Below are 12898 nucleotides of genomic sequence, written 5' to 3'. Positions count from 1 at the left end.
ACTCGGTCCTCGCCTTTGTCACCTCCTAATCCCGCTGGGGAGTTGCACAAGACCCGACGACGCCTTCGCCCTCTGACGTTCCAACAAAAACCCCCCTCCCCCACGTTTCTCCTCGATCGACCAACGTCACCATGTCGACCAACTTTCGCGACCGCGCCATCGCAGAGGTGCAAAAGGCCATCACGGCCGACCACAACAAGGAGTACCAAAAGGCCTTCGACCTCTACATGTCCTCCATGGAACTCTGGGTCAAGGCGCTCAAGTGGGAGAAGAATAAGGCTCTCAAAGTTACCATGCAGGAGAAGATGGCCACCTACCTCGACCGCGCAGAGAAGCTCAAGCAATTCCTCGCCAACGAGAACGATCCCAGCGCAAATGGCAATGGCAAGTCCGCTATGGGCGCTAACGGTGCCTCCACTAGCAAGGGCAAGCCTGCAGCAGGCGAGGACGACGATAGCAAAAAGTTGCGCAACGCATTGTCGGGTGCCATTCTCCAAGAGAGGCCCAACGTGCGGTGGGAAGATATCGCTGGTCTTGAGGGCGCCAAGGAGACGTTAAAGGAGGCTGTTGTGCTGCCCATCAAGTTCCCCAGTCTGTTCCAGGGCAAGCGACAGGCATGGAAGGGTATCCTGCTGTACGGTCCTCCAGGTACAGGTAAAAGTTACCTTGCCAAGGCTGTTGCGACAGAAGCGAACAGTACATTTTTCAGTATCAGCAGTTCCGATCTGGTCAGCAAATGGATGGGTGAGAGTGAAAGGTGAGCTTTCCCCGCAGCGATCAGTGACATGCTCTATCTAACCACGGTCTTGCGCAGATTGGTCAAGCTCCTCTTCTCCATGGCGCGCGAAAATAAGCCTTCGGTTATCTTTATCGACGAGATCGATGCCCTGTGCGGTCCCCGTGGTGAGGGCGAGTCCGAGGCTTCACGTCGTATAAAGACCGAGATCCTGGTTCAAATGGACGGTGTGGGCAACGACAGCAAGGGTATTTTAGTTCTGGGAGCCACCAATATTCCCTGGCAACTCGATGCTGCTATTCGACGACGATTCCAGCGTCGTGTGCATATTGGTCTTCCCGACCAAAATGGACGAGCACGCATGTTTAAGCTGGCCATTGGCGACACCGACACTGCTCTCGTGGCGAGCGATTACAACGTTCTTGCTTCCAAATCGGAAGGAATGTCTGGTAGTGATATCGCCAACGTGGTTCAATCTGCCCTTATGAGGCCTGTCCGAAAGATTCTACAAGCCACCCACTTCAAGGCTGTAAGTCTGACTTGATTGTTCAAACTCAATTCCCACTAACACTTCTAGGTTATGAAAGATGGTAAGCGCATGTTGACGCCTTGCTCGCCCGGCGACCCAGAAAAGATTGAGATGACGTACGACGACGTTTCATCAGAGGAACTACTGGCTCCAGACGTGCAGCTCAAGGACTTTGAAATGGCGCTCGACGACTCGCATCCAACTGTCTCCAAGGACGATATCGCAAGGCAGATCGAGTGGACCAACGAGTTTGGTAGCGAAGGTGCATGATGAAGATATGAATCGAGTTACAGCAGTCACTTGTCGTAGATACACAAGGCGGAGGAGGTTTGGGAGGCAGCGAGTTTCCAGAATTGTCTCTTACAGCATGGCGGCGTCTCGTGGAGTTTTATTTATCTTGTAGCTTGGGCATCCTGGAGTGGGAATGAAATGGAAGAAATGTTGATATATAAGTTACTATCTAAATCTTGGGCGTCAACGGTACTTTGCGTACAACAGCTTCAAGACACTGGTCAATTAGTGTAGGGTAAGCTATATCTCTGATAGGTTGTGAGCTTGGAACTGTTCAAGTGCACTAGCGCTAGCTATCACAATCATGATTCTTAGAGTCTCGTACGAGATCAAGAGAAGGTTCCCCTGCAAGATTTGAAGATTAATTTGGTGGTGGATCGTTGAGTTCACAACGATGCATTAAAGCTTCGAAGTCAACAGCAAAGCGTAGCCACTTGATCCCCAGCTTATTTAAATTACTTCCACAAGGTAGTAATGTAATTCTCACCATGATTAGCTCTTACATATGACATGCAGAATATGATTGAAGTAAAAGCCAGGCATTGTAAGGATGACCACAGCTCAGGTATTGTGCATCTAATTCATTGACTCTCTTGCATGTGTGCTCATTAAACCCCCGCTTGAACATCCTAGTTTAATCTTATCTTATCCATCTAATCGCAGCGGTCAATCGCGGCAAAACCTAGAATTTCCCAACTTGTATCCAGGCATGCCATCATCCCGCCTTCGATGCCCGCTGTACGTTTGAAAAAGAACCAACGTTCCAAACCAAATGTTCATCGCTCGGCAACATGCGTGGTCGACGCTTGTGCGGCCATTCCCGCGCACGACGTTACCCGTTAAACGTCAACTCCAACTTCGATACGCCACAAGTCGAGCCCTCAACGACAAGCTCGTCCCATACAATGAGTTAGCAGAGCAGCTTAGTGATACAGGACTTTGGGTTAATATGATGGGGAGGAAGAAGAAGAATGCGGTTGGAGATAAACATCGTGTTAATATCGTTAGTCAAGACCTCTGTGGTGAGTTTATCTACTGGCTGCCCCAAGTGATTCCCTTGCTCATCACATAAATCATTTAGATGATGTCGCCAATTATATTGGTCCCTCCCTCCAACGCCATCATGGCTGCGATCTCGTCGATATAAACCCCGGCGCCGGTCTATGGAGCAAGACTCTGCACGAAATAGTCCAGCCTCGAAAACATATCCTCATGGAACCTGATATCGATCTCTACAAACCCTTCCTCGGCGACTTCCTCAACAAACCCAGTGTTGAAGTCGTACCCAAGGCAGGTATCCTCTGGAAAGAACTTCAAGAGGTGCTCCAAAACCACATCAAACAAGAAATTCGCAAACCCGATGCCGAGCCAGAGCGCAATGATACGTTACTCGTCAACGTCAACCTGTCCTATTGCCCACCCAAGAAGTACCAGATGTTCGAATGTGTTAGCACAATGGTTCTCTACCAGCTCATGTCCAGTATTCGCACTGCTTCTCTCTTCCAACAATACGGCCTTGTACGTATGCTCATCTGGATTTCCGACGACGGCAAGCGCAGACTCCTCCCCCGAAGCGCAATTCGTCGCAAACGCAGTGCTTTCGAAGCCGAACTCGCCCTCGAATGGCTCCACGAAGTCGCAGGCCACGACACCGAGATCGAAGACCGCTACGAACTCCGCGATGAGTGGATCAACATGGAATCAGGATATCGCACCCTCGACCGCATGAAGAAAGCTGGCCTTACCATGCCCTCTGGCCGCGAGACAGCTGTCTACAAGAACCTCACTGCAAACCGCGAGTATGCAGACCGACCTCTCGCAGGTGTTGAGCGCCCCATCCATAGCCGACCTTTCCGTCAAGAGCTCATAGACACCGAAAAGGAATTTGAAAGCTCAGCGTCAACGTTGCCATCCGAACGTCTCAAAGCGCTGCGCTTCCGTCAAAAGTACGACGACGCGGACTCAGCGCTCTATCTCGAACTTTTGCAAGAGCGCGATCGCCTCATGAAACTCGGCTTTAAATCACCATCCAAGCTCCCCGAGGCCGAAGCGGAATTCGATGCGCGTCTCGACAACATCAAGAAGAACACACGGAAAGAATGGGTAATGGTTCGTGACAACTACCAGCTTTTTAAACAAAAGGACCCCATCCTATTTTGGGATCGTCGCCCCTTCGAACCGCTCGCCACGCACGCCAAGGAATTCTTCCCCAATATGCCCTGCGCTCTCCTCGACCTGCAACCTAAAGCAATGAACAAGTACATTCGCCAGCATGGCCCTAATGCCCGCAACGGTACCATCTCAGATACCATGCTGCGCTACTGGTGGCAGCACATGCTTCTTCCCGTCCCTGACGCGATGGATGGTCTGTGGCCTGGTTTCGGCGATCAAGCACCCGGTGTAGCTTCCATATACAACCCAGCGCAGGGTGGCTCGCCCCTAACGAGACACGGTGCGCTGGCCGCAAGATGCGTGACGGAGCAGCACTGGGCGGACATCATCAAGGCGTGGACCGAATGGCCCTTTGCCCCCAGCTACACAACACTCGTAGGGCGCCTGATGGACGAGTACGAGTACACTGCACCCTCAGAAGACGACGATTCTATGAAAGGCGGCGCAATGGGGGCAAGTGGAAATTCGTTTTAATACAAAAAAAAAAAGAAAGAAAAAAAAAGAAGAAAAAAAGACTTAAAAAAACTGTATAGCTAAGCATTTTTGTGGTTCAAAAGCGTAATACGGAGTTTTTTTTTGGACGATCATGCACGCCCCTGTTGTGGTAAAAGACGGAAAACTCATGTTATGATTTTATTGATGTAATGAAGTGAAAGGCAAATAATTCAGATTCCCGCCAAGTATGATGACCTTTACTTGGCAATCACTGCTGTTCATGCATGCCCATTGTGTAGTTCTATATGTACTTGGAAATGCTCTCCCCCTCCGCTTAATCTCGCCGGTCGAGAGAGTCCGTAGACTGTCGACATGCCATCATCCCAGGTAAATATCGCACGCCGTAACGCCATCGCCCTCCCGATAAATCAAGGCCAAACTCCGTAATGATGTTAACACACTTGTCTTGTTCTTTCCTCACAAGTTGAAGCTCGCCCATGTCTTTTCGATGGAAGGGTCCTTTAGAGCGTCATCCACCCAACCCATTTTATCTCTATCATCTGCAATGACACGTCCATACTCAAGAAGCAGTCTTAGGACGTAAATCTGCATATCCTCCTTTCTCAACACCCTGTTCGCCCATTCCTTGCCAGCATTCGCAATCTTTTCGGCTGCCTTGTCGTGGCCGGCCGTGTCGGCATAGCCGCGGAAATATTCCATGATGCCGTAAAAGTCCTGGAAACGGTTGTCCATGGGAACAAAGTGCACCCAAGGCACAAGCCTGCTGTCATGCCACTCGCGGAAGAGAGTAGCCTTTATAGGAAGGGAGGTTGAGTTGAGGAAACCGAGGTAGCGGCCTGAGAATGAGTTCCCGTCGATATCGGGGACGTACTTGTAGGCGAACTGCTCGTGCATGTCCATTCCGTCGACCTTTGCGAAGTAGTGGTCTGTGTACCAACATCTGCCCTCGTCTTCGCTAGGCGAGCACATGAGATCAACAAAACCAGCGTCAGACCACTCGCCCACCCAGTCACCAAGTCGGTTCTGAGCCTGCGCTTGGAGATGGTAATCCTCTGATGGGAGGACAAAGTTCTCTGGCTTGGCAGTGCCCTTTTCCGCTGCTGTAAGCTTTGTAGAGTTGAGCATCGAGACGAAACGATGACGGTGGAATCCGCGCCAGTTCTCAGCTTTGTTCTTTCCTCCAGTCGCAACACCTCTCCAGACCACAGTGCTGCCCTTGTCCTTCCATTCAATGTTGTCTTCACCACCTGTGAATCGCTCTTCTGCCTTCCAGTAGATCGGGGGTGGGAGGAGAATTTCGTTGTTGATGGCAAGCTTGGAGCCGCCAAACATAGGAAACAAGACCTTGGTAGACGATACGGAAATGGGGTTGATCAACAGTCCATTAAGACCTTGAAGATCAGGCTGGTGACAGATCTCGCTCGATTGGGTAAAGTTGGACACGTATCCGGCGTAGGAGTGCGGTTCGGCGTTCGACATATCGATTTTGGGAACTTCGTTAAAGGAATCCTTCAAAGGGGCCTGGCGGGCTGGACTGTCGGGCGGGCATCCTCGACTGGCAATTGGCCAATAAGGACCTATGGCATGTTAGCAATTGTAAAGCGTGAGGCTCGGTCAAGGGCACGTACTAGTCTTTTCCCATCGTTTGAACGGAATCCTGACATTTCTGTCGTGCCGTCCAGCTGTGGGTAGCTTCTGGAAATCCGAGACTACCTCCTTGGCCGACCATAGTTTGCGTGATTCCGCTCCCTTGGTCATATAGCCATTGATATCCTCCCAAGGTACAACAAGGCGTGGCTCGTCCATGGCGTTCAGTGGCATATCCAAGTCCGGTACCATATGTTCAATTGAGCGAATCATGTCAAGCCAGATCAATGTCCAGAACCAATCACTCGTGGAATTGGCCTTGCCATTTCGAATATGAATCGACATCTCGAAGCTGTAGGCCTCCTTGCGGATCACAGGCTGAGGAACACCCCAGAAAGGATCGACATCGTGGTAGACCTGATCCCAGAATTCTTCAACAACGACAGCGTTGTTCTGCTTGGCGAAATCCCACCACTTATCGAAACCTGGAGGCGGATGGCGTCCACGGCGCTTGCGATAAGCTTGCGCAGCGTCTTCTAGAGTGTGCGACTCCCTGGCGAGCTGTTCTTTGTGTCGCTTTCCACCATCGTGTATAAGTTTATCGATTGGGTGGGGGCCCTGTACTGGTTTATCTTTTCCCAGCTTCAAATGATAGTTAGCAAATGGCGTGGTTAAGGGGCTATCTGTTCTCTATCACATACAGTTTGCTGCGCTGCCTTTTTGGGGGGAGGCGGAGGAATTGGGTCCGAGCTATCTGCAGGCTGTTGTTGCGACCTGTGCAGAGGAAGAAGTTGCGGCGTGGGTGCGCGATTGCTAAAACTCCAGAAGGCGAAGACAAGGAGAGTAGCAAGGGCGCCGAATCGTATGAAGGAGGAAGTGCGCCGTGTCCTGAAGCCAGGCGCAAGCATCTTGGGCATATCTTCGATGAGATTACTACTCGATACAAGGTGCCCGAATTATGGCGCAGCGCAAGGGAGGGTTCTGACGCCAGCGACAGAAAACGTATGCGCGGCCAAGTTTTTCGAATCGAGGGCGAGGTGACGAATTCGGTCGATCGCGGGGCAAAGAGTCGTTCTAAAGACGACAACTGTATGTGATGAAACTCGTGAGGAAAAGACAAAGACGTTTCGTTATAATTAATAAAGTCGCTTCTTCACCGCATGATTAAATCGACCTTGTCGGGTGTGTTGATCGCAGGCGAGAGATAATGTCGAGCTGTCGTTTTGCTATACTGTCGGTGCGATGCTGGGAAGAGTAAAACGTGGGGAGAGTGGGTTAGAGAAGTTAGAGAACGGACAGACAAGGATTGTCAAATAAAGGGGGCCGAGAGAGAAAAAAGAAGAGATCGAGAATCGATAATTTGCAATGCCCACGAGAGGTTTGGTAGAGAGAGAGAGAGAGGAAAGAAGGTGAGATTTGATAAGGAGGAGATTTATTAAACAGGGAGAAACGGAGGCATGAATCGTAAGGTTGGTAGGTAGGAATGAGGAGAGACAGGACTGAAGAGAAGAAGAAGGAGCTTGGTCAAAGATTTGCTACCTCTAGACTTGGCCCGTCATATCAAAAATTCTAGACTAGACGCTGTAGTTGCAGTTACAGGCACAAAAACAGCTCCAGGTTCAGACTAGCACAACCTAAAATGTGGGATCACCAATTTAGCTGCCGGGCAATACATTCTTGATGACCACAAACTGGTGAGAGGACAAGTACTCTCTCAGGGGCTGCAAAATGCCCAGGGCGGGCGATTTTGGAGAAAAGAGCCTTGATCGGTGGGGGCATGGGCCCTGCTATCGGGGTCCTTTTACAGGGGAGATAGCCGCTTAGATTTTAGAATTGGGGATAATCAGGGGCCGATCAGACACTTTCCACGCGTCGACTTGATTGCGTTAAAAACAGTTGCACTGTATTACAAGAGATGTTTCTAATCAAGGTTACTTCCGTGTTGAACCGTTGAAGAACAGGTTTCCCTCTAACAAATGTTCCTGTCCTGTGACCATCATCAAAAGACAAAGTCAAGGGAGAAACAGACCAGAGCAAAAGGGTACAGTGTCCTCTCCAATTCTGAGACACTCTTTTCCTTGGAACATCCCATGAGGGGACGCGTGTCAGATGGGTTACAGATTACAGGGATCAATCATGATAAAGCTCGAGCTCAAAGTAAGCCTTGGACAAAGCAAGTAGAAAAGGCTTGGCTATTAATTAAGGTCTTGTTTCAACACTGACGATCCCAGCTCAAGTCTCCAATGGATGTATCTTGTTCGATGTAGTACTCATCATTTATGCAATAGGATATCCCCATCACTCTGGCGGCAGGGAGTAATTACACCGAGTACTGTGCCTTGCTTTACTCTAATTATCGAATCCGCAATCCAACGTCCTGTCCCATGCAAGGTACAACATACACTAGTCCGCTAGGGAATAGCATCAACTTCAAACCGAAGTGGTTATGTCTTCAAACAGCCTCTCTAGAATAAACGCAAAATGTTTCAATCTCTGGCCAAGGCGGGAGGATCATTTACCTTGTCTTGAATGGATTTAGTCTTGAGCCATAAATAACTTGACAGGTGCACTTTCAGCGGCGTAGATACAATACTTTACTCCAAGGGGGTAATTGCTTCAAGTGGTGTGGCTGCCAGGTCTAGCCTGCATCTGGCCTTCTATAATTGATAAGATCATGGATGTTGAATGAGATCTTCGCAATGGTGGATATGAGATTTAATTAATACAACGACCGTTTGCAAGCTTCTCCTTTGCTTGGAAATGTCGACAGGCGGCAGTTCACATTTAATTCCCGCAGAGGCATGTTTGTATGAACGGTTGTCAATCACAACCTTAATGGTTTGTTAAAGGCATTGAATTTAAAGCAAACACTACCCATGGTCTACAGAAAAAACAAGCAGACCACAGATCCTTGTACGACTCACATATGTTGTGACATGGAAACTGACAGCTTGGCATCCTCGTCAATGGTAAGACGAGAAACAAACAAAGCAATTACCAGCGAAGTTCGTCAACATCCATCATACAATCCAGACCATTCCTCTAAGAAAAATGATCTTCTCAGGTCTCGAACACTCTCAGGGTTTGGCATGATAAGCTTTTCCAGTGGAGAACCCGTCCGTTTAGCCTTTCCGAAACAGAGGCGAGATCTATCTAATCCGTGGCGCGATTCCTTTCCAGATCTCAATACGAGGTACTCTAGTATTCCAGTCAGCTGACATTCAGACACTGTACTGACTCAACTGAGACGCTGATCATGGCTCTGACTCTGGAGGGGAGACAACACAAATGCTGGTCGAGTTGGGTCGAGGTGAAGCAAACTGGAGACGTGAGTGGTTTAACAGATCGAGTGTGACTTTTGAGCATGATCTGATAAGCCAAGGTATACTTGATTCGTCGTTGAATAATCCAACGAGTAAAGGTAAACGTTGCGAATGCTTGCTCTCATGACCTCGAGGCTTGTCCTACCCCCCAAGTCAACAATTGCAACCATCCGCTTATGACATGGCCTCAATTGTCAATTTTGCTGTTCACATTTTTGTGCAACAAAACGAGCTGTCAGTTTCGCCAACAATTGCCATAAATACAATGTCTTTGTGACCTGCCTTATCCGTCTCGAGATCCGTGTTTCGTCAGACTGGAGTTCATGCCTGTACCGCCAAGCCTATACGCCTGTCTATTTCGTGACCCCAGTCTTGATATTCGCTCGCAGTATTTTTGTTATTTTGAAGTAAGCGAGAGAGAATAGTGCGAGTGTGATTGTTTAAAACCCTCGTCCTCAAGAGATTCTGAGAGAATATAGTACTGGCGGGGTTCAGCATTGCGGCTCCGGAGCATTTCCCCAGCCCACAGGAAATAAACCGGCCAGTGAGTAGAAAAGGTGAAGTTCTGGGCTATTCCATGGCACGCAACGTTGAGTTTTGAAAGATCCCAAGAGTTATCAAGGGAATGCCTGTCGGCGAAAATCATCGGTGAGGAGTAAAGGTTTCGTGTCGATCCATCAGGATGGGCCATCTCTCGGCCCAACTGAATTCATATTTGGTAAAACAACAGAAACAAAAGATAACAGAAAAGCCAGCTTTTTCGCTGCGGGCGTCACTGCGTGGGACACTTTTCACAAAAAGACCCAGAAACCTGAACCTAGGCGGGTTGGCAATATATAGAGCTAGTAACTTAGGGGTAGGTTGCAGAGACAGCTAGTAACTTAGGGGAAGGCAGACCCGCGACTCTTATGCCCGTTGGCTCCGAGGCTCCAGCGAGGAAAACACAGCTAGTAACTTAGGGGTAAGGAGTGCCGGGTCATCACCCATGAGCATGACCATGGACAAGAGGAGGAGAGAGGAATGGCTGTTTGCCATTACCTAACATTACCTAAGATGAAGAGAGGGTTATCTGCGGTTCGAGGCGGTCATCCCACGCTTTTGAAGACCGCGGGCGTTGAGGTTCATACACGAGAGAGGACGAGGGAGACGCTATTATAGACATGTTCTGTACAACTTCACATGGCAAAAAACATAGGACGGTTGACAGCCGGCACTTGGCCATAAGTGGAGGGCGAAACGAGCTGAGCTGCCGTTTGAAGGAAAAGCAAAGCAAAATAGGGCAAAATGAATGGATTGGATGCGTAACAGAAACCCAGACCCAGGTACCCAGATCAGCGGGACCGCGCTATCTCTTGGTTGCTGACAGCCAACAGAAGGGCGTTGGACCTAAACTGCTTTTGTCAAGCGACTGGGTTGTCTCATGACCACCACGGTTCCTCTCCAAGCTCTTGTTGACAAAGAGAGCAGCTCATGACATGGAGCTTCTCTTATTGATACGGTAGAGTTTAATTCTAAAGGTATTCTTGTATGTAAGAGAAACCCCCGCCCGCTTGCAACCGAAACGCCGACGCTATTACTGTTACCTTATCCATCGTATTCCGCTCTTGGACCGGCCGATTGCAGCCTATCGAGAAGGTCACAAAGACGCCGAGAAAGATGAACGGCCAGTGCCATTAACGTCCAAATACAAAATGGAGGCGTCTTTCTCACAAATTTTCCTTTGATCTTTTCTTCTTTTCCTCTTCGTCTTTATCAATCTCTTCTCTTCTTCACTTCTCTGTTCTCTTATCTCTTATCGTAGCTCTACGTCATCTCTTACATCCCCCACATTCCGCTACACTTCCACTTACACCAAACCGCCAAAATGAACACTGGTCTTGTCAACAGCCGCTTCCTCTCCAAGCCTGATGAGGTCGGCGTCGTTGCTGTCGGTTTCTCAGGCGGTCAGCCCAAAGCTGGTGTCGACATCGGCCCCGCTGCTCTCATCCAGTCCGGTCTTCTCACTGAGATCCGTGATGAGCTCGGTTACAAGCTCTTCGGTGACGAGACCGTCCAGCAGTTTGAGGATCTGATCCCTGAGTCAGACCCTGACTTCCGCGGTATGAAGAAGCCCCGCCATGCATCTGCGGTGACTCGCAAGATCGCTTCGCACACCTATGAGCACTCCCGCGAGGGACGCATGACTCTTACCCTTGGCGGCGATCACAGCATCGCCATTGGTACTATTGCCGGAACTGCCAAGGCTACCCGGGAGCGTCTGAACCGCGAGATCGCTGTTATCTGGGTTGATGCGCACGCCGACATCAACACTCCTGAGAGCAGTGACAGTGGTAACATTCATGGCATGCCTGTTGCTTTCTTGACCGGTCTGGCCAAGGAGGAGAAGGAGGAGTGCTTTGGCTGGCTCGAGGATGATATGCGCCTGAACGTTAAGAAGCTGGTGTACATCGGTCTTCGATCCGTTGACATTGGCGAGAAGAAGATCCTCCGTGAGCACGGCATCAAGGCTTTCAGCATGCACGATGTTGACCGGTACGTATTTCTGTTCTTATATTTATTGTATTTACTAACTTTTCATTTGCAGTCACGGTATTGGCCGCGTCGTCGAGATGGCCCTTGCTCACATCGGTAACGACACTCCCATCCACCTGTCCTTTGATGTCGATGCCCTCGACCCCATGTGGGCTCCCAGCACCGGCACACCCGTCCGCGGCGGTCTCACTCTCCGTGAAGGCGACTTTATCTGTGAGAGCGTACACGAGACGGGCAACCTCGTTGCCATTGACCTGGTCGAGGTGAACCCTCACTTGGCTGATACCAAGCAAGCTGAGCAAAACACAATCCACGCTGGATGCTCACTGGTGCGATGCGCGCTGGGTGAGACCCTTCTATAAGCATATGAGTGTTTTATTTTGCGGTTCTGGAAAGGACATGATGATTGGGACAAATGCATTGATGTGGAGTACTATCTGTGTTTGAGGGCGGAAGATTGATGATATCCTTGAGTTGAATGAAAGATTGGGCATACTATGCATCTATATATAAGCGGACTGCGAGATCACTCTCGAAATAAAATGCCTTCTTTCCTCGGGAGTTGTTTGTTTGGTGAAGTCTAATCTGATTCTAACCATGAACCAATTCGGCACATAACACCCAGAGTAAATCAACACCCACAATCTGATGAGTAGAATAATCATTTCCGATCTTCCGATCGATCCATCATCAAGAGGTCACCTCAAAGGCCGGGTTGGATCCGATACTTTTTGACGTGTATCCATTCAGAAGCTATAGCAGTGTCACTGGCCCCTGTTGCGTCGTGTTCCCAGCCACGCACCCAACCTCCTCACGAAAGCCTCACCAAAAAAATGCATTGGGAGTAATTTCACTCGGACTCATTAATTGGACAGATTCCTTGCTGAAGGAATTATCCCTTGTCTATTGAATTTTGTCCTTTTTTCAATCTGTCTCTTCTTTTCTTTTTCCACATTTTATTGCTCAGCGCCAACGTTCGCCAAACCGTTACTGTGGTCGAGACTCAGAATCGTCCACCGTTTTTAAATTCCACGGTTTATAATTCTATATACTTCACATGTTTAACGCCTAAATCAATACCTAATACCTCATCGATAATCTGTACAAAAGACCTCAATTCAATTCCTCTTTCTTGGCGCCCGACGTCACATCTTCTTTTGGCAGTGTACCTGGCCAACGCAGCAGAATCTCCACCCCCGGATCTTCCACTAAACACGACGCGAAAAACCACTCTCCAATCGACACAGCGAAACGTGAAGCGTCAACGCAGAG

The 12898-nt window shown here is 49.3% G+C and overlaps 4 protein-coding genes across 4 annotated transcripts; 3 read left to right on the top strand and 1 right to left on the bottom strand.

Annotated features, from left to right (window-relative positions):
- Nucleotides 1-131: 131 nt before the first annotated feature.
- On the top strand, nucleotides 132-1914 carry FGSG_10964 (vacuolar protein sorting-associated protein 4; the record flags this gene model as incomplete). The annotated part of the gene is made up of 5 exons (XM_011327106.1): nucleotides 132-757; nucleotides 815-1205; nucleotides 1314-1527; nucleotides 1764-1791; nucleotides 1872-1914. 5 exons carry the CDS (start codon nucleotides 132-134, stop codon nucleotides 1912-1914), a joined length of 1302 nt encoding a protein of 433 aa, XP_011325408.1.
- Nucleotides 1915-2328: 414 nt separating this feature from the next.
- FGSG_10965 (uncharacterized protein) lies at nucleotides 2329-4202 on the top strand (the record flags this gene model as incomplete). The annotated part of the gene is made up of 2 exons (XM_011327105.1): nucleotides 2329-2578; nucleotides 2638-4202. 2 exons carry the CDS (start codon nucleotides 2329-2331, stop codon nucleotides 4200-4202), a joined length of 1815 nt encoding a protein of 604 aa, XP_011325407.1.
- Nucleotides 4203-4640: 438 nt separating this feature from the next.
- Nucleotides 4641-6679, bottom strand: FGSG_10966 (uncharacterized protein; the record flags this gene model as incomplete). Its single annotated transcript, XM_011327104.1, has 3 exons — nucleotides 4641-5761; nucleotides 5813-6389; nucleotides 6473-6679. The coding sequence occupies 3 exons, from the start codon at nucleotides 6677-6679 to the stop codon at nucleotides 4641-4643; spliced, it is 1905 nt and encodes a 634-aa protein (XP_011325406.1).
- Nucleotides 6680-10825: 4146 nt separating this feature from the next.
- On the top strand, nucleotides 10826-12187 carry FGSG_10967 (arginase). Its single transcript, XM_011327103.1, has 2 exons — nucleotides 10826-11626; nucleotides 11679-12187. Exons 1-2 carry the CDS (start codon nucleotides 10959-10961, stop codon nucleotides 11986-11988), a joined length of 978 nt encoding a protein of 325 aa, XP_011325405.1. The 5' UTR covers nucleotides 10826-10958; the 3' UTR covers nucleotides 11989-12187.
- The last annotated feature ends 711 nt before the right edge of the window (nucleotides 12188-12898 follow it).

This window comes from Fusarium graminearum, chromosome 3 (assembly GCF_000240135.3).
Source record: "Fusarium graminearum PH-1 chromosome 3, whole genome shotgun sequence".
Classification (NCBI taxonomy): Eukaryota; Fungi; Ascomycota; class Sordariomycetes; order Hypocreales; family Nectriaceae; genus Fusarium; species Fusarium graminearum.
Note: the sequence above shows the minus strand (reverse complement) of the source record. Positions and strands in the feature narration are given on the sequence as shown.